The sequence below is a fragment of the Neoarius graeffei genome, chromosome 7, assembly GCF_027579695.1.
Source record: "Neoarius graeffei isolate fNeoGra1 chromosome 7, fNeoGra1.pri, whole genome shotgun sequence".
Lineage (NCBI taxonomy): Eukaryota > Metazoa > Chordata > Actinopteri > Siluriformes > Ariidae > Neoarius > Neoarius graeffei.
Genome location: NC_083575.1, coordinates 22,194,282 through 22,218,986, shown reverse-complemented (window position 1 = coordinate 22,218,986; position 24,705 = coordinate 22,194,282). Strand labels below are relative to the sequence as shown.

General features: G+C 41.1%; 2 protein-coding genes across 2 annotated transcripts; one reads left to right on the top strand and one right to left on the bottom strand.

Annotated features, from left to right (window-relative positions):
- The first annotated feature begins 5,440 nt into the window (after positions 1-5,440).
- zgc:174945 (uncharacterized protein LOC793867 homolog) lies at positions 5,441-7,145 on the top strand. The gene is made up of 3 exons (XM_060924603.1): positions 5,441-5,690; positions 5,768-6,121; positions 6,482-7,145. Exons 1-3 carry the CDS (start codon positions 5,618-5,620, stop codon positions 6,619-6,621), a joined length of 567 nt encoding a protein of 188 aa, XP_060780586.1. The 5' UTR covers positions 5,441-5,617; the 3' UTR covers positions 6,622-7,145.
- Positions 7,146-11,937: 4,792 nt separating this feature from the next.
- On the bottom strand, positions 11,938-24,219 carry eloal (elongin A, like). Its single transcript, XM_060924919.1, has 11 exons — positions 24,208-24,219; positions 23,659-23,715; positions 23,477-23,583; positions 22,686-23,382; positions 22,495-22,597; positions 19,970-20,131; positions 19,786-19,883; positions 18,945-19,125; positions 16,028-16,148; positions 14,049-14,155; positions 11,938-12,213 (listed from the first exon to the last, which is right to left on the bottom strand). The coding sequence occupies exons 1-11, from the start codon at positions 24,217-24,219 to the stop codon at positions 12,152-12,154; spliced, it is 1,707 nt and encodes a 568-aa protein (XP_060780902.1). The 3' UTR covers positions 11,938-12,151.
- Positions 24,220-24,705: the final 486 nt, after the last annotated feature.

The window sequence follows — 24,705 nt, the reverse complement described above, 5'->3', positions numbered from 1 at the left end:
TGAGTGTGTTTCTAGTTAACCATCAGATCATCAATTAGAATAATTTTACTCCCCTAAAAGAAACTGAATTACTTTCATTAATCTCAGCATCAAAAGCCTCAACTTGTGTACTAAATCCCTTACCTACACGTCTATTCAAACAGATAATACCTGAAGTAATTGAACCGCTTCTAAAAATAATAATTTTTCTCTTACGATTGGCTATGTACCCAAATCCTTTAAACGAGCAGTTATCAAACCTCTGATTAAGAAAACCTGACCTTGATCCCTGTCAGCTGTCCAATTAGCGGCCAATATCAAACCTCCCCTTTATCTCCAAGATCCTTGAAAAAGCTGTGGCACAGCATATTCACATAGGAATAACATCCATGAAATGTATCAGTCAGGATTTAGACTTCATCATAGCACAGACACAGTTCTGGTTAAAGTTGTAAATGACCTACTGTTGGCATCTGATCAGGGCTGTGTCTCACTGCTTATGTTGCTTTACCTTAGTGCAGTATTTAATACCACTGATCATTCCATTCTTCTGGATAGACTAGAAAATGTTGTGGGAGTTAAGAGAACGGCCCTCTCCTGGCTCAGGTCTTATTTAACTGATCGCCATCAGTATGTTGATATAAATGGTGATATTTCTAGATGTACTGAGGTAAAGTTTGGTGTTCCACAAGGTTCTGTCTTAGGTCCACTGCTTTTTTCTTTATATATGTTACCTCTGGGTGATATTATCCGTAAACATTGTATTAGTTTCCACTGTCATGCTGATGACACAGTTGTATGTGTCTGCAAAACCTGATGAGAGACACCAGCTTAATAGAATTGAGGAATGTGTGAAGGACGTTAGACACTGGATGCTTATTAACTTCTGCTTACAGTGGTGCTTGAAAGTTTGTGAGCCCTTTAGAATTTTCTATATTTCTGCATAAATATAACCTAAAACATCATCAGATTTTCACACAAGTCCTAAAAGTAGATAAAGAGAACCCAGTTAAACAAATGAGACAAATATTATACTTGGTCATTTATTTATTGAGGAAAATGAGCCAATATTACATATCTGTGAGTGGCAAAAAGTATGTGAACATTTGCTTTCAGTATCTGGTGTAACCCCCTTGTGCAGCAATAACTGCAACTAAACATTTCCGGTAACTGTTGATCAGTCCTGCACACCGGCTTGGAGGAATTTTAGCCCATTCCTCCATACAGAACAGCTTCAACTCTGGGATGTTGGTGGGTTTCCTTACATGAACTGCTCACTTCAGGTCCTTCCACAACATTTCAACTGGATTAAGGTCAGGAGTTTGACTTGGCCATTCCAAAACATTAATTTCATTCTTTAACCATTCTTTGGTAGAACGACTTGTGTGCTTAGGGTCAGTGTCTTGCTGCATGACCCACCTTCTCTTGCGATTCAGTTCATGGACAGATGTCCTGACATTTTCCTTTAGAATTCGCTAGTATAATTCAGAATTCATTGTTCCATCAATGATGGCAAGCCATCCTGGACCATATGCAGCAAAACGGGCCCAAACCATGATACTACCACCACCACCACCACGTTTCACAGATAGGATAAGGTTCTTATGCCGGAATGCAGTGTTTTCCTTACTCCAAACATAACGCTTCTCATTGAAACCAAAAAGTTCTATTTTGGTCTCATCTGTCCACAAAACGTTTTTCCAATAGCCTTCTGGCTTGTCCATGTGATCTTTAGCAAACTGCAGATGAGCAGCAAATGTTCTTTTTGGAGAGCGGTGGCTTTCTCCTTGCAACCCTGCAATGCACACCATTGTTGTTCAGTGTGCGCCGATGGTGGACTCATGAACATTAGCCAGTGTAAGAGAGACCTTCAGTTGCTTAGAAGTTACGCTGGAGTCCTTTGTGACCTTGCCGACTATTACACACCTTGCTCTTGGAGTGATTTGTTGGTCGACCACTCCTGGGGAGGGTAACAATGGTCTTGAATTTCCTCCATTTGTACACACTGTGGATTGGTGGAATCCAAACTCTTTAGAGATGGTTTTGTAACCTTTTCCAGCCTGATGAGTATCAACAACGCTTTTTCTGAGGTCCTCAGAAATCGCCTTTGTTTTATGATACACTTCCACAAACATGTGTTGTGAAGATCAGACTTTGATAGATCCCTGTTCTTTAAATAAAACAGGGTGCCCACTCACCTGATTGTCATCCCACTGACTAAAAACACCTGACTAATTTCACCTTCAAATTAACTGCTAATCCTAGAGGTTCACAATTTTGCCACTCACAGATATGTAATATTGGATCATTTTCCTCAATAAATAAATGACCAAGTATAATATGTCTCATTTAACTGGGTTCTCTTTACTTTTAGGACTTGTGTGAAAACCTGATGTTTTAGGTCATATTTATGCAGAAACAGAGAAAATCCTAAAAGGTTCACAAACTTTCAAGCACCACTGCAACTCTGACAAGACTGAAGTACTTGTACTAGGACCACATGCAGCTAGAAGTAGGTTTTCTGATTACACAGTAACTCTGGATGGCCTTTGTTTCTTCATGTGCAGCAGTAAAAGACCTCGGAGTGATTATTGAACCGTCTTTTCATTCGAAACTCACATCGATAACCATTGAAAGTTGACCAGCTTTCGCCATCAGCCTCACTGCCTTTCTGAATTTTCCTGCCAGAGGAAGAGGATTTTCCCGCGCTATACAAATACACTTGACTTAAAATACTCAGTTATTCCATTTATTCAGCCAGTGCATTTCCTTACAGCACAGCAAGCAGTGCGTTTTGGTATTTTAATGCAGATCGAAAGGCCATACTTTTTTCTCCTCTCTCCCCCATATACAAAATACCAGTGCATCTCAAACAATTAGAATATCATGAAAAAGTTCAATGTTTTCTATTCATTATTGAAGTGAAAATTTAATATACAGGGGGCTGCAAAAGTAGGTATACAGTAAGGATTATTCCAGTACTATAACAGTGGTGCTAGGTTTCATTTAACATTAATGTTTTGTTTTTCCATTACTGTATACCTACTTTTGCAGCCCCCTGTATTGTAGACTTATTACACGTAAACTAAAATGTTTCAAATCATTTTTCTATTTTAACTTTGGTAATTATGGCCTACAGTGTGCAAAAAAAAAACCAAAAAAAAAAAACAAAAAAAACCCTCATTACATTTAATTTCAAGTTTGAGTAAAACAGTATAGGAGATACTGTATCTCTCAGTCTAGTTTAGTACACAGCTACAAATCATGGGGAAAACTGCTGACTTGACACTTGTCCAGACGAATCATATGCCCCTTTTCCACCAAAGCAATTCCAGGGCTGGTTCGGAGCCAGTGCTTAGTTTGGAACCGGGTTTTCTGTTTCCACTGACAAAGAACTGGCTTTGGGGCCAGAAAAAAAAAAAAAAAAAAAGTTTTAGGCTAGCACCAACTCTGCTGGGCCAGAAGAAAGAACCGCTTATGTCAGCGGGGGAGGGGTGGAGTTGTTAAGACCAACAACAATAAGACCGCGAAAGATCGCCATTTTTAAGCGACAAGAAGCAGCAGCTGTACAAATGCGAAGTCATCCATTATTGTTGTTGTTGCTGCTGCTTCTTCCGTGTTGTTTTTGCGTCGATATTTGTGCCAAGGTTTATGCAAACGTAGTGATGTAACTGACGTATACAGCGACGTAACTGACGTATACAGTGACGCAATGACGTGGCTTCCCTTAGCACCGCAAGCTATGGAAAAGCAAACTGGTTCTCAGCTGGCTTGCAAGTTGAACGAGTTGTGAACCAGCACTGGCTCCGAACCAGCCCTGGAACTGATTTGGTGGAAAAGGGGATTGACACCCTCCACAAGGAGGGTAAGCCACAGGTGGTCATTGCTGAAAAGGCTGGTCAACAACTTGGGAGAGCTTCACAAGGAGTGGACTAAGGCTGATGTCAGTGCATCAAGAACACACACACCCCATTAAGCCCCTCCTGAACCAGAGACAAATGTCAGAAGTGTCTTACTTGGGCTAAGGAGAGGGGAAAAGGAAAAAAAAAATTTGAACTGTTGCTCAGTGGTCCAAAGTTCTCTTTTCAGATAAAAGTAAATTTTGCATTTCATTTGGAAGTCAAGGTCCTAGAGAGTCTGGAGGAAGCGTGGAGAGGCACAGAATCCAAGGTGTTTGAAGTCCTGCGTAAAGTTTCCCCAGTCTGAAGATTTTGGGTGCCACGTCACCCGCTGCTGTTGGTCCACTGTGTTTTATCAAGTCCAAAGTCAACGCGGCTGTCTACCAGATTTTAGAGCACTTCATGCTTCCATCTGCTGACAAGCTTTATGGAGACACTTTTCCAGCAGGACTTAGCACCTGCCCACAGTGCCAATACTACTACCAAAATGGTTTGCTGACCTTGATATTACTGTGCTTGATTGGCTAGCCAACTCACCTGACCTAGAGAATCTATGGGATATTGTCAAGAGAAAGATGAGAAACACCCGACCCAAAAATACAGACAAGCTGAAGGCCACCAGCAAAGCAACCTGGGCTTCAGTAATGCCCCAGCAGTGCCACAGGCTGAGCACCTCCATGCCACACCACATTGATGCAGTAACTCATGGTAAAGGACCCCCAACCAAGTATCAGGTGTATAAATGAACATGCCTTTCAGAAGTTGGACATTTCTGTATTGTAAATCCTTTGAGCTTATGAAAACTTGTAATGACTTGAGATACTAGAGTTCTGATTTTCATGAGCTACAAGCCATCATCTCCCTTGTCCAGCACTGTTGCCAGGTTGGGGGTCTATGTAGACCCTATAGATCCACAGGTCATTAATTAGAGCATAATTTTACGCCAGATACCCTTCCTGCCACATCCCTCCCATTTCTGGGCTTGGGAAACAACCATTCACACACATTCAATGTGCTATAAGCCATGATCATCAAAATTAAAACAAAAAGGCTTGAATTATTTCACATGTAATTACAGAATATATAAAACTTCACCTTTTTTGTTTATTTTTAAAAAATGAATTTTCACGCTATTCAAATTGCTTGAGATACACTAGTATGCTTTTAGGAATATAGATTGATCAATATCAATATATTCATGACAAACTTTCATAATCTCAGCTTTCTATAACAGCTTTGAAAATGTACTTATCGATTTGTAGCAAATGGTGCCAGTTTCATTCATGACATCATCCTAATTGGCTGATTGCCATGTGCATTAAATAAAAATGAGTTGTACTTGAAGTTCAGCTTTTGGCCCTCAAAAACAGTACAGAAGCATTGAATGCACAGTACATAAACTTTATATATTTATAAATAAATGGAATGTCCAGTCAGTCTGGAACAAGTTCCCTGTTGAAACCAGTCACATGAATGCTTTTTGCTGATTGTGCAATTCAACTAGAGTAATATTTCACCATCTGAAAAAGTCCATTGTAACTGCATGGTCTAAACATCAGAAATGACACATTATGCTTCACTTTTTTTAATTACATACATACATACACACTTTGATCATATGTCTGTTCTGTTAAACTACTTTTGGTTGGGAAACGAGGTCCTGCAAGTTGTTGAGGAGGAAGTGACCCAGTTCGTGGTGGGAACACTCAGAATAGTGCACTAGGCGAAACAGAGCAGCCATGTCACTCAACGGTTCTACTGCTTTGTTATTCATTACCCTCTGTACATTTCCATCTACACCTAAAAGCATCGGTGAGTCCTGCTTTTATACTTGTTCCAACCTCAAGAATATATTCAAAACAATTCTGAGTCACTATTTTGTTTTCTAGATACTATTTTTGTGCAAGTGAAATATTCAAGGCAGCCAATAAAGAGAACAGAGGGACAGACATTGACGCTCAATTGCACGGCCCAGTATGAGAAACAGCACTGTGAAAACATCTCGGTCTTTTGGTGTCTTTCGGTGGAAGACAAGCCATGTGAGCCACTTACTGATCTGGACAAATACTTGATCCAGATCAGTGAGACTAAACTCAGCAAGGAAACTTTGCTCAGGCAACAAGATGCTTTTGTTACATTTACACAGCTGACTCGCAAGGACACTGGCTTTTATCAATGTAAAGCCAAATGTCAGCACACTGGGGCCACAGCTATGGGACATCGCATCAATGTCACTGTAACAGGTATGAGTTGTCAAAATCACTAAAAATTGTTTTTTTTCTATTCAATCTTGAAGACTTTTAGAATTTCAGCAAGTAAACACCATGTACTTAATTTCAAAGAGCTGTACATTAGAAAACATGTATTAATATACTGTACATGTAGCTTTGCCAATGGAGGTAGAGAATTAAAACACTTCAAGCAGGACAAGGTCAATGAATAGTTTATCAAAAGATAAAAGTGACATACTTCATGATGAACCAAAACAAGAACGACTGGTTCCTGAATTAATTACTTTATATACACACACACACACACACACACAGTACACTGAGTACTATCTACATTTTAATCATTGTACCTTTCTTAAATGGTCTTCTCAGGTCAGGAGGAGACCAGAAATATCTTCACTAGCGACGCTAAAGGTCAGACATTTCTTAATCGGAGCAACCAATGCAGCATGGACATGTTTCTTCTGACAATCCTTTTCTCCTTCATCCTTTTATGGATCCATAAAATGTGATTACTTTGTGTCCTTGGTACACCAAAGGCAGTAAATAAAGCCATCATACCTACCGCTCCCATGACACATTCTGCTTTGTGTGCAAGTACTATTGCATAGTTCATGTTAGACTAAAGTTTGTGCACTGTAATAGGAGCATAACAATCTTTCCATTTGTAATCTCACTGGCTATCTACAGTTGTGTACATCTGTTGTGTGCACTGCTCTTGAGCTCAACAGGAAACAGGGTAAATTTGAAAGGTGGGTAAAGTTCCACAATAGACTTGGTGAAACCCCTGAGGCAATAAACAAACCAATAAAACCAGTCGGTTGCACAATAAACTGTTATAAAGCTTGGTTAAGACAATTGTGTCTCTTTACTACACTTCATGAGGGTACAGCAGTCTGGTTTGTCAAGTGTACAGTAAGCTCTCAAATCGTCTCTTCCTGTGGTAATCAGTACAGCTACTCTCACTCGTCCTCACATGCATCTCTCTTAAGGTAGAGTTACTGATTAGTAACTTATTAAACTGGTATAAAACATGCTTTTTGCCTCCTTGTTTGATTTGAGAAACAGACCATCTTGCACTATAATACCTTTGTGTACACATTTCATGCTGGAAGCTTTTTAATTAAAAGAATAAACCTCAGGCTTGAAAGATTCATGGTGGACTCCAGGTCGCCATCTTTGCTCACTGGCAGTTTTAGCAGCTCCAGACTTCAATGGAGCTGGTGTTTGCTATGTGACTTGAAGGAGTTCCGGTCATATGGGGGGGTGACAAGGTTGGAAATCCCTCATATTTAAAAGAAAGTTATCTTAGGCAGCTGGGCCATAGAAGGTTCACGCTGCACGCTGCATGCTGCACACTACACGCGTGTAAAGAAAAGTGGACAAACGTAGCATGACTTGCTCTGGGCCATAGAACGGCGTTCACGTTGCACGCTGCACACTTCACGCGTGAAGCGTGAAATGAACATGCACACTTTTTTTCTAGGCGTGAAGATGGAAATTCCAGTCAATGCATGCGGTCACCGCCGCGCCAGCCAATCAGAACGGGTCTAGGGAGATAACTATGCTTTCAGGGGAAAACTTCAGAAAAAATATAATTGAATGGTATAATTGAAAAATAGTTCTTCATCGGGATTGTCAAGCAGATTATAGAATGTTCGGTGAAATTCACCACGGGTTTCTCTCAGAAGGAAGTGTTCTCGGCTCCAAATTCTGTTCCTTTTTCTCTTCCTCTGTCTCAGTAAAAGCAGAATGAGGCAATCGTCGTCATCCGAAGAGTCCATATTGTTGGTTATTGTTGTATTACTCGGTCAAAGTAGAACAGACGCAACACGTGAACATCCAAGCATGAAGTTTAATGGCCCAGGGTCCGGTTCTTCACGTGAACGTGTAGCGTGCAGCATGAACCTTCTATGGCCCAGCAGCCTTAACACATTTTATACCAAGGTTTCTCAGCCTTTTCTGCCATGAGGCCCACCTATTCATACTTGGAATGAGTCAGGTGCCCATTAAAAAATAAATAAACTGTTTGGCTCATCTATTCTATTAGACTCAAAAAAAAAAAAAAAAAAAAGTGTTTGATTGCAAGAACATTTTTCAAGAATTATAGTATTTCATAAATTGCTACCATCATTTCACCGGTTTGTTTACATTCCAAGCAGAAATGATTGCCAGACATTTCTTATAAAAAAAAAAGTTATTGATCAAATTTGCAAAAAAAAAAAGTGCCATCTCAAAATCCAGTGAATGAATAATTCAGTTGTAAATCTCATTGTCCATGGCTTATAGCCTTCGGTGCTACATGCCTTGTTGGCCATCAGTGCTACATGCCTTGTTGGCCATCAGCTCATGTAAAACTTTCATAGAAAAACGTAAATGGCTTAAGAGTAAAACTATCACTGGCCATACGCTGCTGTTTCTCAATGACAATAAAAGGAGAGGTGGGAAAACCTGGACACTCATTTCTTAGGGATTTAGAATGAGTTTTTTTTTTTTAAAGCATATTCTACAGATCTTGGAAAACTTTCTGCTGATAAAAGGTGTTGACAGTTTTTCCAAATCCTGCATTCATAGAACAGGGCCCTGATTTACAAAGATTCCAAAAACACATGCTCATGAGTGTGCAAATTGTGCATAAGACCCAAATAAATAAAAGTGTCTTGCAGGTGACTTACAAAGAATAGTGTGATAAATCACGTTAATAAGAAAACATGACGCAAAGACCGGGAATCGCAACACTGGGCAACGCTGTAACCAGTGTTCTAGTCAAAGAGTCCAGTCTCAAGTCCCCAGTGTTCAAAGTCTGAATCAAGTGAAAGTCATTAAAGAAAACCGAGTTTTCACTGTTGATCCAAGGTCAAGTCTGAGAACAGACTCCAACTGCACCATTTGATGGTGGCTGTTGCTGCCTTTTCATCAAACCATCTCTGTGTTGGATTAATGTTACTGCTTGACAGCCCCATTTTTAGTTAATAGGCTACAGCTAAAAAGCTTGTTCATCACTCAGCAAGCCCCGCTATCAACAGAGCAATGAACACGTCTTACTTCTCTGGGTAGAGTCTTACCAAATGATTATTGAAGTTTGAGGTTATCCCTATAGTCTCCGATAGGTCTTCTGCATATGGAACACAGTGTATTTTTTCCCCCCACTGCACAAGTCTATATAAGCAAAGCAGACAATCCTGGGGTGTTCTCTCTCCAGGCATTTTAGCACCATTAATGTTAGTTTGTTCCTGAACATGAACCAGTGAATGTGCATTCTCTTGCACAAAGTTAGTATAAAAATTAATGTAGATAAGTATTTTCTGTGATGACCTGGCAGCTTCTCCAGGGTGTACCTCGCCTCTTGCCCCTAGTCAGCTGGGATAGGCTCCAGCTTGCCTGCAACCCTGTACAGGATAAGCAGCTACAGATAATAGATGAATAAATACCTTATGCAAAGTTCCATAAAAAAGATGATTTTTTTTTTTCAAGCGATGAACAAACAGCAACATCTAGATCAAAGGAAAGATCAGGGAGCAAAATTAAGGTCACACACCTGTCAATTTACTTTGCAAATGGGTGTGTTGAGTCCCCTTACATGCTGCAATTACCTACAAAAGCATGCATGATGTACCGTATGGGTGTTGCCTGTGGCAATCATGTTTGTAGGTTGCAGCGTTTCTAGGAAGTGAAGTTAGGTGTGGATTCTGGCATTGACAACATTTAAAAAAAAAAAAAAAAAAAAAAAAAAAAGCTTAACATCTATTAAAACTCAACCAATTCATGAAATTAAAACTAGCACTTTATTTGGACACTTCCATAAGAGTGTTTCATGCCAATATAAAAAGAACTACAGTTCCCAAATTTAAAAAAGTGGGATGCTGTGTAAACGTCATGGAGACCCTAGATTTCATTGAAAATAGCACAAAGATAATGCTGAAATTGGTTAGTTTATTGGGGGGGGGGACCACTTGAATTTAGTGCCAGCAACACTTTAAATATAAAGTTGGGATGGGGAAAACTAAAGACTAGAGAAAGTTGTATAAAATGTTAGGTCCCCCCCCCTCCCGTCAATCACCTGTCTCAAGCCATATTTTCTTTACTGTTAGGGTGACCAGCAGTGAATTAGAAACTGGCAGTACTTACCAGCCACTGGACAGACACAAAGCATTTCAGACCAAGCTCTGTAAGCCATAGTCAAGTGTTGAACAAGCACATTTTACATACAGGGGCCCCTTCATGTGACATCGTAAATGAGGATTTCTTTATCTGGCCAAGCTTTGTGTTTAGCAACCAGCACAAGTGTATGCGAGTGATTGTAAGCTCAAATGAGTAATCTACAGGCAAACTTGCAGAGGTTACATGTTCGAGAACACTGGAGACCTGTAGTGCTTTTGGATGTAATCACTGATGTGCAAATAAGGCTGGTTTAACCTTTCACCACTTCCTGGTGAACACAAGTGAGAAAAATGGGAAGCTACAGTTAAACAGGAAACACTGGATGCCAGCAAAGCATTCCCATGGGAAGAAAAGCCCTTTGTCACATGCACACTAGCACCATGAAATTCATCTTCTGCATTTAACCCATCTGAAACAGACACCCCCCCCACCCCCCTTAGGTGGCTTGCTCAAGGGCACTACAGCCCAAGGCTACCCCATGTTAACCTAACCACCATGTCTGAACCGTGGGGGAAACCGGCACACCTGGAGAAAACCCACGCAGGACATGGGGAGAACATGCAAACACCACACAGAAAGGCCCCTGCCAGCCACTGGGCTCAAACCCAGAACCTTCTTGCAGTGAGGTGATTGGCACAGCCACTACACCACCGTACTTTCCAAGAACATTTTATATCAGGAGAGTATGGAAGCTCTGTGCACAGTTGTTTCTCCTAAAATTCTTCTAGTTCAAGGCCATTCAGTTATAAACATCCCATAGATCTAGGCATACTCAAGTTAACATTCAACAAGTCCATAAGTTGACATAACATGGACAGAACTTTGGTTGAGCTGGAAAAGTTTACAGGCTGCATGATCTGGCACTGCTCAGTACAGCCTACTGGTACAGTACATACACAAGTGTCATATTTAGCAGCTCTACTGCACTGCAAACACCCCCCTTTGCCACTTTGTGAATTTAAGTGTATATCTGGGTTTTGGACAAGTTTTTTTTTTTTTTAAAAGACCTAATGCTTGGCTAGACTAGCAGCATGTTTGCTAAACACCTTAAAAATATGCTAGATCTCAGCCCTGGTTTGTTTATTACTATTACAAGTCATCCACATTTGAGCACATCATAAGGTATTGCTCTTTATCAGGAATTTCTCATAACACTGGCATAAAGCCTGCCTCAGAATATTGGTAGGCATCTGTACTTTTGCATGCCTTTAGCATCTCCAGTGCATTTAAAAGTCCCCAGTACTAAATAGTTCAGGATGCTGTAGTGTCCCAAATCCAGTACCTGGTTTGCCAAGTGGAATGAATACATTTGTCGTTAAATTAAGCAGCAGTTATTTTTGTAACATGTACATTCAAGCACAGCAAAATTCCTCCTCTGTATTTAGCCCATCTGAAGGTGTGATCTCACACACTGATCTGGGATGCCTGCATGTTTCAGCTTTTGGATGAAACATGATCTGTTTGTATAAAATGAAGCTGTTCCAGAGAGATTGTACTATCTGCAGTCATCTCAAATTTCATTACCCGTCACAGCCATGTTTCTCTGTTTGCCTGGAAATATGGCAGACGCTGCATGATAAAAATCTGATGTCAGTGAAAGGCCCCTATAACCACACCTGAGACATGTACAAAGTCAGTTATTTCATTGAATTTCATTTATTCAGGCAGTGAATTTCATTACAGCACAATCAGTAGTGTTTTTGATGCAGACTGAAAGTGCACAAATGTCCTTCTACATAGAAAAATATACTCAAGTGTCAGTCTAAACAAAAAAAATAAAGCAAATAACCTAAATCATGACAAAATTAAGGTACCTTACAATTGTTCCCATGGGTTCATAAGTCTTTATACATAATCCATACATTCCATCACCACCTTCCTTCATCTGCGTGCAAACTGCTTCTTAAAGGCTTTCAGAGACTTGGCCATCATTGGTGCCACTCCTATGATTTAAATAGGAAATAAATAAATAAAATTAGGTGAGTGAACCTTTTACCATTAAAACCAAAGTGTGCAGAAATATTTCATGTTAAATTTGAACAACTTGGCTGACTACAGTACACAACAGAATGAACAAAGAACGACCAAGCTGGATGAAAAAAAATGTCCCTCCGAAAACCAGTCACTTTTAGTGCCTTTGCTTAGTGTGTGGTTTAATTACCAAGATTTCATCAGGTCCCTCTGGGCAAGAAATATTTATTTTTTTTAAAAATTCCTTCATTGTGACTGCTTTTTACAGCTTCTCTGCCTGTTCGGTTTCTTTTACCCATATCAAGAGACACATTCTTTGCAGGTTATACTAAAACAATAAGGCTTTATGAAGTCTGAAGTCCTCCCCCTTAAAGAATGCATTTTTTTGCAAGAGTAAACAGAACCTTCATTCATTCTTTCATACCAATTATTCATTGGGGGTTAGGGATGAGCTGGAGCCAATTCCAGTTGACACTGGGTCGAGAGGCAGGACCATCCATCACTAAATCTACTGCCAGGCTAACACTGACAACCATTCACACTCAGGCATTTTAGAGTAGTCAGTTGATCTCATCCACATGCCTCTGGCATGTACCTCACTGTAAATGTAGAGTATTTATTTTACAGAATACTGGTATTATTTTAGAGGCTTACAATAGCATATCAGAAAACCCAAGACATAGCAAGCTAATATTTTATAGCCTGGGCCCGTCCATCCTAAGCGTGACGCAACATGAGGGCCTGTTGCGAGCTTAGTCTGGCCAGGCAAGCTATCTACAGCTCTTCCAAGCTCCTGAAAAATCGGGAACCAATCAACTTTGAGCATCTCCAACGGCCCTGGGTAGAGGCGTGTTCAAGGCACTGACGTAGTAGAACTGCAACCGGAAGCCATAGATTGTTTGCAGAATCTATGCCGGAAGCGCTTCATTCACGCTTCCGCATCTATTACGCATAGATGCTGTATTGAAAGCATTCAACGGAAAGTTCTCATTGAAAACGGAGCAAAGAGCAGCTCTGGAGGTATTTATTGAAAGGAAGGACGCTTTCGCCTTGCTCCCGACCGGCTTCGGTAAAAGTTTAATCTACCGGTTAGCCCAGTCGCGTCGCATACGTCAGAGGAAAGAGTGATGTGATCGGTTTAAGCTTCGTCACAGCCTTTTCTGGCTTCGACCAGTAGCAAACTGAGGCATTTCAGGGAGGCAGGTCAACCATGCGCTTTGGGAAACGGTTGGGCTTAATATCTTGGCCAGACCAATAGCTCGGAGAGCTTTGCAGTCACGTTAGCCAGACTAAATATTTTATGCAGGAGCTTAAAGGCCAGCAAAAACTTGTTTTATGAAATACTGAAATTTGTAATTTCGTGCAAGTTACTTCAAGCTTGTTGAGGGAAGTGGTGATTCTGTGAAAGCCTTTAGCTTAAAGATCAATAAAAGGTCATTATCTGTCAAAATCCCAGCATTTCCTGGTTGTTTCCAACATTCCAAATTTTTGGATTTATCCTGCCTCGGTTTCAAGAATGGTTTGGTTAAAAAGGAGTGAAAATTGCAAATAGTACAGCAGTGACCTTTATCTAGCTTAACTTCTGTAATATTAACCAAGCTAAAATTTTTACTCGAAGAAAAGTTTTACTGGAAAAAGGTTTTACAATAACCCTGAACATAGCATCAAGAGTGACACTTGTATGGTAGATCATACTCCACTGTGAAGAGCTTAAAACAAGGGTGTCCATCTCCAGTCCAATTGTGAGATCAGGAATATCATGAGACATCCTTGTTCTAAACCTTAAGAGACAGACATGCTTACTCACGTCTTATCTTTCGCGAGTCTTGGGGCTGACTGGCTCCTGATCCACTGTTAAAAGGCTTAGGAGGCTCAGTGAAGCTTGGTTTACCTCTATTCTCCATAATTCTTCCACTGAGTGGATAGAGTCACAAACAGCAATAATGATCTTTTCAATTTGACCACAAATATTGGCCCAGCATATTTAGAAGAATTAACACAGACCAGGACCCATTTATTAAAAAATAATTTCAATAGCATATAGATTAGCTACAGAGTCCATAGTCCTCAGCTACAGTGGTCAGGAACAAAGACCAGTCGGTTTTCCTTCCTCCTAGGCCATTATACCATAATCACACCAAAGGCTTTGAATACACAATCTCTTCCAAGAAGTTACTTCTAAAAACAATCCTCATTTTTAAACCCTCAAACATTGTTACAATTACATACCTGCCAACCTTGGAAAAAAAAAATTCATGAGTACAATTTTACAATTTCATGAGTACCCCCCCCTTGCGTCAACCTCACCCCAACCTGGCGCGCATGTGCCCCCACAGACCACAACCAGCAGACCAAAAACACACTTGCAATCCAGTTTTATTGACTGACCTTGGGAACATAGTCCAGTTTTGTAAAACATTCCTATTGATAGACTTTGGGAAACTGTTATTGATGGCTCTTGGGAACTTCCTTCCGTTTTGAAAAGCACAAACATTAAATACATGTGCAAATGAAATGAAATTAAACCAGAGACACCCTTTCAAAATAACACATTAAATTAATACAGTATGTAAAAAAGGCACTTTCAACACAAAACATGGTATGCACAAATTTCCCATGCAATAGGTTTAGACTTTTGCATTTAACATGTTGGAAGTATATCGCATTATACAGTAAAATATTGCATTATACAGTACACTGCAGTATTTTGTAGTATGCCTTTTTCATGTGCAAACTATTGCATTTGCATTCGAAATATTGCATTTACTGCAGTAATACTGTAGAAAAAACAGCATTTGATACTGCAGTACCATGCAGGTTTTTTCATAAGAGGGATGACCAATTTTCGACTTCACATCATCTGCAAACATTCTAGGCTACCACTGACAGAAGTTACCGACTGCCCAAACCTCCTAGGGCTTAGCGGTCACATGCGTGGACAGCACTTTTCAGAAATTCGGAACAAGAATCCACATATGTGGACATACTTTTTCTCTAAAAGGACATCTTATCAAAAGATGATGCTTAGTTTTTATTCTAATCAGGTTCTAATAAGCCCAAATAGCAAAGATGCATGTAAAAAAAAAAAAAAGAAAAAAAAAAAAAAAAAAAACCAGCTTGGGCCTTAGGAGGTTAAGATATACAACACGCTACGTTTTGTTGAGCACATCAATAAAGTGGTACTTATATCATAGTGATTCAATGAGAGCGCGAGAGGAATTGTAATCAGGTTTCGTTGGTTACCGCATCGAATATGCAACCTCGAGTGACTGCTTCGAAGTTAAATGAAGAACTAGCCTGTACTGTTGGTGTTGTAAATGTACAAAATAACGGCTAGGAAGCTCTTGAGGACACGTGAAACACAACCGTTTCTGTTACAAATACAAAAACAACGTCTCTAACCGACGTTTCAATCCCCGACTTGCTCTAGCTACCTGGCTGCACTCAAGTCAGAGACACGAAGGAGGAAGGGGAGGAGTGAAGAGGGCAGAGCCACACGCTCTGGAAGAGGGGCGGGGGGATTGGGCAAAGAATGGAACATTCTGGCTTGGAGTTTTCTCACAGATCAGCGGTATCAACTTCAGCGAGAACTTGACTGAAATGAGAGTTCGGACGATACCTATGCATACTTTTTAATGTGAAAACGTACAATGAGGTAAAAATTCATAGCGGCTATGCAAGATGCGTACAGGTTGGCAGGTATGCAATTATATTACATTATTTTTGATAAACACCACCTCAGACAGATGATTAAGGCCACGTCAGACAGATCCGGTCAGAACTGACCTGAGTTTGTCTGCAGCATGAAGGAGCCCAGGGCCCGCTGTGCCATGGAGTTCCTGCTGGATACGTACATTTCTAGGTGGCTTGGCAGCTGAATTAATAAACGCCATCTTCACCTGTCTTCCTGAGGAGCCGGAAAAATAAACAAAAAAAACCAAAACAAAAAACCAGCACAGCTGGGAAAACCAGCTAAAGCCAAGAGATAACATGCCCCAAAAATAAAATAAATTGCTCAAAAATCAATGGGCTGGTAAACATGACATCAAGTCCAGTTTTAATAGTTCAACAGTTCATTTAGTTTACTTTAAAACCTTATTAATTCACTGTGACTCATCTCATTCATTATCTCTAGCCGCTTTATCCTTCTACAGGGTCGCAGGCAAGCTGGAGCCTATCCCAGCTGACTACGGGCGAAAGGCGGGGTACACCCTGGACAAGTCGCCAGGTCATCACAGGGCTGACACATAGACACAGACAACCATTCACACTCACATTCACACCTACGGTCAATTTAGAGTCACCAGTTAACCTAACCTGCATGTCTTTGGACTGTGGGGGAAACCGGAGCACCTGGAGGAAACCCACACGGACACAGGGAGAACATGCAAACTCCACACAGAAAGGCCCTCGCCGGCCCCGGGGCCGGAACCCAGGACCTTCTTGCTGTGAGGTGACAGCGCTAACCACTACACCACCGTGCCTTCACTGTGACTATCCTTTGAATACAACAGTGCAGCTTGTTAGAATTTACACTTCAGAAATAAATCCTTACACAAACATGCAAGATCTGTAAGCCTTTCCTTTAAAGACAAAAGCTCTTAAAAGCCCAAATAGAAGACTTGCAACCACGTGATCAAAACGTGCTACGTCATGAGTGTCCACCATGATTGTGGATATACAAAGAAACCAGGATGGCAGCTCCTGAAAGAGTGTCTGTAAACAATGCTGAATTTTCTCAGTATTACCACGACTTGAACAATCAAGCAAAAATTCAGCACAAAAGTAGGTGTGGTTTTGACCCATATTTTAAAAAAAGTCAGACTTCTCAAGACGCGTCTACCGACCATCAAGTACGAACACAGGTCATTTCGTCCAACAGTGAAGACACTTCATCGAAAGCCTTTCATACACAATTAGTTTATATATTTCAAGTAGTGGTTTGTTTAAAAAAAAAAAAAAAAAGAGGAATTCTTAATGGAATTTGACTGAAGCAGCTTCGACACTAAACAACGTACTGGGGGGGGGGGGGGGGGGGGGGGGGGGGGGGGGGAGGCCACGTCAGCCCATGCCACTTGCTGACCCTGGGATGAGTTAACTCCCTTGTTACTGCAGGCTGCTCGCTTGCATGTCCATGTTTCCAGCTGGACCATATTAAATCTTCAGGTGCAGAGCAGCGCTCTCGCGGAGGCTTCGTTCATGAATCCCGGGCCGAGGCACAGTCCTACCGACCAGAGACCGTGCTCTTTCGAAGGGGGGAGGCTTAGGCGGATGTGCCAGTAAAATTTGGCTTCGCTGCAAGCTCCCCTGGCAGAGTTAATAATTGAAAGGACATATGAAGAGCTTTGGATGAAGTGTCTTCACTATCGAACAAAATGGTCATTGGACAACACGTCCTGATCCCCTCATCTCTTCTCCGTACTAAACCTCAGAGTTTCCTCCCCCTCTTTCCGAATCACAGACAGAATTCTTAAAAATAAAATGTAAAATTAAAAAAATAAATAGAAATGTGCCACAGTCATGAGTACTGCTGTGACCATAACCATATACAGCCTCGCTAAAAGAACAGTTAAAGCAATGGAAAGAGTTGTGCATGCGTGACTTTTGTATGGAATGTCGTTTAACCCTGCGTTTGTATATCCACCCAACATGGCTGACATCCAGGTTTCTATTTTGCTTTGAAGTCACTTGCAAATCAAGGATATGCTGAAGTCCCAACAAGGGTTTGGCAATGCAGTCACACCTCGAGCCATAACCAAAAGGTCATCTGGAGGTGAAGCTTTTCAGTTGGTCAGGTTCAATGCCCAAACTGATGATCACATCAGTTTTTCTTTTGGCTAATCAGACACAAAGTACGCCACCACTCTTGCCGGAGCGGTTGGGGGTTAGGTGCCTTGCTCAAGGGCACTTAAGTCAATCCTGCTAGTCTGTGGAATCGAACCAGCAACCTTTTGGTCCCAAAGCTGTTTCTCTAACCATTAGGCCATGACTTCCCCCAGTCAGCCGTATGACTTGTGTCGTATGGCTGACAGATGAACAAGTGTCACATACTGCATATTCTGGGTTTGATAAAAGAGTAGAATATTTTCCTGGAATATAATGCCAGCATTGGTTGACCCCACAATTGATCACCATAGTTTCACCAAAATTATTCAGAGCCCAAGCTGGCATTCAGGCAAATGCCAGCAGTAGCGTCTCATCTCATTATCTCTAGCCGCTTTATCCTGTTCTACAGGGTCGCAGGCAAGCTGGAGCCTATCCCAGCTGACTACGGGTGAAAGGTGGGGTACACCCTGGACAAGTTGCCAGGTCATCACAGGGCTGACACAGACAACCATTCACACTCAGTCAATTTAGAGTCACCAGTTAACCTAACCTGCATGTCTTTGGACTGTGGGGGAAACTGGAGCGTAGTAGCTTATATATTGAGCAATCAATTTATTCAGCAAAGACACTACCGGGCAGTCTTTCAATTAGGTAGAAGTAGTTACTAGCTACAGTTCCAAGTCCGTGCCCTTTCAAGCAATCATATGCATTGCATCTAAACACTGGATATGATTAAAGTACTATTTTCACTGCATGGCACTACAGGTTCCTTGCTTCAATGTAGAAAAATGAACTTGGTAAACGGCCAAAACTTTGTGAAAAACAGGTTGGCTTGAACAAGGAAGTGTTGATCAAAAATAAATTGTTCAACAGTTACCCTTGGGCTTCCCGGAGTGAGCAGAGACGATGCTCTTGGTGAGCTCTTGTAATTTGCGTTCTCGTTCCTCAAAGATCCGAAGATACAACTCCCGCCAAGACTCATACTCCTCAAGCTGAGCGTTCCTAAAGTCCCGATGGCAGTGCTTCTCCCATAGGTGATCAGTCACACCCATATATACCTGCAGGGTAAACGTATGAAGGAAATTGCACAAAAAAAAAAAAAGGAAAAAAATAAAGTTAAAAATTTAATACTAGTTGGGGTGGTGAGGGTAGTCTTATCAGAACCTATACATGCACCAGCACTTATCTAGGTCAATGTCATTTTGCTCTAAATCTGCCATCTTATTTCTGTTCAAATATTGCACGTTAACTAGTGATGGATTACTGGAGGACGTTACTACATCTAATCTTCCTGCTTTAAAGCCACACCAACTATTCAGTTGTTTTGAAGGCATTTTCTTCCAAATTATATACTCTGGCAAGTTAGTGTTTTAACCCCCACCACACAAGCAATATAAACTTCAACTTAAGCAGTAGCTGACCGTTATTACACTTAAAAAAAAAAAAAAAAAAGTAAAAAAAAAAAAACCAACCCAGTCACAAGTCTTCAGACTGCCTAATGTTTTTATTTCTGAATATTAGCTATATAAAAATCATGTGCCTGTAAAATCTAAATAACTTGAACTAAACAGGGTTGCAATGCCTCAAAGCATTTTAAAATGCAAGACTTGTCCACATGGCACAAAAAAAATGGCAATAGCTCATCGCCCTACAGCTGGTGAGCTTAGAGACTGGATGGTAGCCTAAATGATAACGTAGCCCTCATTGTAACCCCCTACAGGATTGCAGTCTTCAATCCGCAGCAGCTGCTCTGGCGTACACCGCTCCAGCACCGGCTCCAAAATTTCAAATGGCACACCTCCGATTTCATAAAGCGCTACAAAGAGAGAAGACAAGGAAGAAAAACTTGAACATTCATCACTCAAATCCTAAGAGCCAAACATGCTTATCCAGATCACTCACAATCAATATTGTTCTGCAGTGTTCGGATGCATTGCTGGTACAAAGTCATCATGGTGGGAAGAAACACAACCTTTGCTCCAGAGTACACTTGCATCTTCTTGTTCAGTCTCTGACCAGTAAACACTGCGGCTTCTTCACAAACCTCAACAGCCTTTTCTTCAACTGCAAGACACAATACAAACAACCACCAGCCACTTTAAAGATCTGACGACATGAACATGACTATGCAATTTCTTAAACTATACAACATGGCAAACATGTTAGATTTCTGTTATAATTACGTGAAAAGAAGCTGTTGTTACGCGAATATCCAACTTTTAATTGCACAGCGCAAGAAAACTGGGTCCGTGGCTCACGGCCATGCTGTGACGTCAGCGGAAGAACACGCTGCGGTTCACTGGCTGTTCTACTCTGGTTCTACTCAACGGAAATGGCGCATGAAAACACCAGTGATTCTCTTCCTCTTCTGGGAGTCTAGAATTGTGTTGTGAGTGGGATAGATCGGAAGAATCTAGTGATGACGAACACGGGTGCATCCAACCGTACAGGTTTGAACCTGTTCCTGTGCACCAATCTGAGAGCGACTCCGAGATGGACAGCAGACAGGCAGACAGCCCAGCACTGACGAACACCACAAGGTTGGATAACAAGGATTGGTAGGTCAACCCGTATTTGTTCAAAATGTTACGGAATCAATATTTTAATATTGTGTATCGTTGTCTTGCACGTGTAAACACTGCTTATATCATGTAAGCCGTATGCTACACTGAATACATAGTTCCTAATGGAGCATGCAAACGGCTAACAAGCTTACGACTATGCCTGATCCGTGATACATTTAGGATAATGTTGGCAGGCACGTCTTCGTTTATGGCTTCTTAGTTTTATCCTTGAATGAAGCAAAACATCCAGGCGACTGCTGGATCCGGCATAACTACTAGTAGACCCCCTCCAGAATACTGTAGGCACTGCTGATGGTAGTAACACACGTTTGTGCTGAACTGAACACCCAAGAGATTCTTTTAAGCTGGGAAGGGTGTCAAAACAAGCCAAGTCGAAGTGTTCAGAGCACAGGAGAGATGTTGGTGAGGGCTCCCACTTGTCACGAGTGCGCCTGACTTGCTTCACCCACTTCGCATGCAGCTCGGGATCTCTGGGAAACTTGAATAAACTTACCCCATCCTTGTGGGTTTTGGAGCAAAAGCCGGCAACACAACGCGAAGGCATAATAACTTTTTATTTAAAAAAGACTAATAATGACAAACTGAACACCTGTCGCATCAACAACAAACTGGTAAGTGAGGAGGAAGATTCTTTCGATGACGTCATATAGCTCCTCCTCCTCATTCGTCTCCTGGGTGCTGCAGCCCCGTCAAATTTGCCCAAATAGCCGCGTTTATCATAACTTGTAAAATAGGCGCCTTTGTGAATGAATATATGGATCATCGGGAATTACTTATGTTCTAAAACATCGCCAAAGATGTCAAAAACGTGTCAGATCTTTAATAGGAAAATCTGTACACCTGTACCTTCATGCAGTTATTTAAAAAAAAAAAAGCCAAATCACATCACAGCAGTGCAATACTTGATCATACAGATCAAGAGTTTCAGTTCAGATCAAACATCATAACAAGCACTCTTTGCAACCATGGTGAGCAGAAAAACATCTCAGAAGGCTCAACACAGCAAACTTTGAAGCAGATGATCTCCAGCAACAGAAAACTGCATCCAGTTTCACACCCATCAGCCAAGATCTGGAATCTGATGCTACAGTGGGCACAGACTCGCAAAACTGGACAGTTAAAGACAGGAAAAAGACCAGGCAACGTTTCATGTTCTAACCTCAACAGTCTGTACCCACTGTAGCATCAGTTGCCTGTTCATTCCTGACAGACATGCAAAAAAAAAAAAAAAAAAAAAAAAAAAAAAAAGGATATACCAGTAAGGTCTTTAATTGATGATTCTATCCACATTCACTGGATATGAGCAATCACACACTGATTGGGTACTCTACTACTAGGCTATCAGCTCATATCAGAATAAGGGGGAATTTTTTTTTTTTAAATAAAAGGCAGAGCGTGTTGCTGAAACAACCAAGGACGAAATAAAAGCTAGACTCGAAAACCAAAAGACAAAAAGGAATAAAAAATTGACAAGAATGCATCTTTTTTTTTTTTTTAATTTTCAGGAATTATAACATTTTTCACAAATTGCTCCAGTCACTTTGTTGGTTTGTTTACATTCCAAGCATTAATGATTGTCAGATGTTTTGTATATTAAAAAAAAAAAAAAAAAAAAAAAAAAGTTATTTATATTTTAAAAGTGCTCAGTTTCTCAAAATCCAGTGGATGTTAATAGAATAAAAGTTATTCCTCTCAATCTCATCATACATGGCTTATAGCTGACGAGGCATGTAACACCAAGTTGGCCATCAGCTCATGTACGACTCGATTTTACAGGATAACAAATATACATTAAACTTGTTTACTAGATGTAAACACGTTAAATGAACATCAATGACAAACCTTTCTTTTCTGTGAAGTACTGATACTGGGAAGGATCATCACACTCGGGAGAAATTGCAGGTAATGGCACATTGAGCAAGTCCATCACACATCTCTTTGAGACCTAAGAAATAAAACGCATCTGATCAAAAATGGGGGGAAAAGCCATATACAGTTTATGAATCATCAAAATAATTACTGTGTATATTTACCTCTGTAGTCAGGGCTTCTGTTATGGGTCTTCCTGACTTCATGCTGGGGTTGGTCATTTTGACATCCTGTTTTTGGTCAAGCTTAATGCGCTTTGGGTTTTTACTTTCACATGATCTCTTCTTCCGTTTTGGAGCCTCAAGATCATAACTCAAGTATTCTTCAAAAGACATGGATGGCATTTCAAAGTCATCACTCTCAAGGTCCTTCCTGATGTCTACTGATTTTTCTTTCCTCTTATCTTTACCACTTTTTTCCTCACTCAAGTCCCTTTCCTTCAAAGAGCTACTTTTAACTTTTGTGGACATTTTAGGCCCATGTTTATTTGTTACATCAGAAACTTTACGCTTGCCTTCATTCTTTCGCTCAGCAAGCAAGTCGCTGTTCAGCTTCTCCTTCAGCTGGAAGGATTTCCTATCGGTGATTGAAACCTGCGATATGAGGCCCACATTGGAGTCTTTCTTGGTGCCATCTTTCTGGTCATTCATGCAATTTTTCAGTTTGTTTGTGATTGGCTTCACTTTAATTTTACCCTCAGCACTCTTTGGATGTTTGTGCTCAGAACCTGAACTTTCATTCTTAGACTTTCTTTCAGAACAGGTTGTATTCTGTGAAGCCCGATTCTTTTCTTCTCGGTCCGTTTGTTGAATTTCGGTCTTGGATGGTTCCTTTGGAGATGGAGGATGATTCTGTGTAATACTTATATCAAGAAAAACATTCATTAGAACACATGATACTATGACTATAGCATTCTTCATAGGTAATGATTAGAAAGTATTTTTCAGTACTGTACCTTGGACTTGGAACAAGTTTTTTCCATCGCTGCACTAATGTTTTGGCCACTTCCCCCACATCATCATGCTTGCGAAAGGAGTTTACCACTTTGCCAATTCCAGTCTCCTAATTACGTGAGAGAATGCCAAGTTTGTACCAACTTCAATTATTAGAAATTTTGAAAAACAGATCATTTCTTACAGCAAGAATTTCAAGGGTTATGTCCAGTTCTTGAAGCCTCTTCAAGGTTTTCACAAGCTGCAGTTAAAAAAAAACAAACAAACCAAGATATAATGAATATTATATGGTATTCGTGTGTATACGGATTAAACAAACAAATTTTAAACAGGAATCCAACACACTCCATTTAAGGAGCACTGCCAGGTCCATCTTAACACTTCAACAGAAAGCAATGTTGTGCTGAACAAGCAATCACTATGTATGGCAAAAAGCACACACACAGCTACTTGACTGGCAAAGTGCTATAATTGGGCAATGCCCCTACACCATAGCAAAAAGAGGCTGTAAACAAATAGCCACCATGCATTTGTAAAGTAAAGAAAGTAAATGCTCTACGATTGTAGATATCCCCCCCCCCCCCCGAGGGTTGGGAGGCATGTGACTTATAAAGCAGCAAAAACCATAACAGCAAAGTCATATAGAGCAAATAGCTTTACTGCTTTCCTTTAGACTGACAGTTTGACAAGCATAGAGACAACTGCTGTAGTATTTTTAGGCCAGGACACCAACCCCCTCTACCATGTTTCCACTCAGTAGGAGGAAGAGGGGAAGAGGAGAGAAGAGGAGAGGGGAAAACAAAAGAGAGGAGAGGAAAAGAAAAGAGAGGGGAAGGGAAGGAAAAGAAGAGGCTGCCCACCTGCACCACACAGCCAAACCAACAGCTCTGAAAGTGGTTCAATGCCCCAACCAAACACCACCAGACAGAGTGAAGCTGCAGCACAAACACCACCGCACAGTGCGGAGCGGAGCCAACAGCACACCACCACCACCACACACTCAGCACAACAACCACCGCACAGTGCGGAGCGGAGCCAACAGCACACCACCACCACCACACACTCAGCACAACAACCACCGCACAGTGTGGAGTGGAGCCAACAGCACACCACCACCACCACACACTCAGCACAACAACCACCGCACAGTGTGGAGTGGAGCCAACAGCACACACTCAGCACACCACCACCACCGCCGCACAGTGTGGAGTGGAGCCAACAGCACACCACC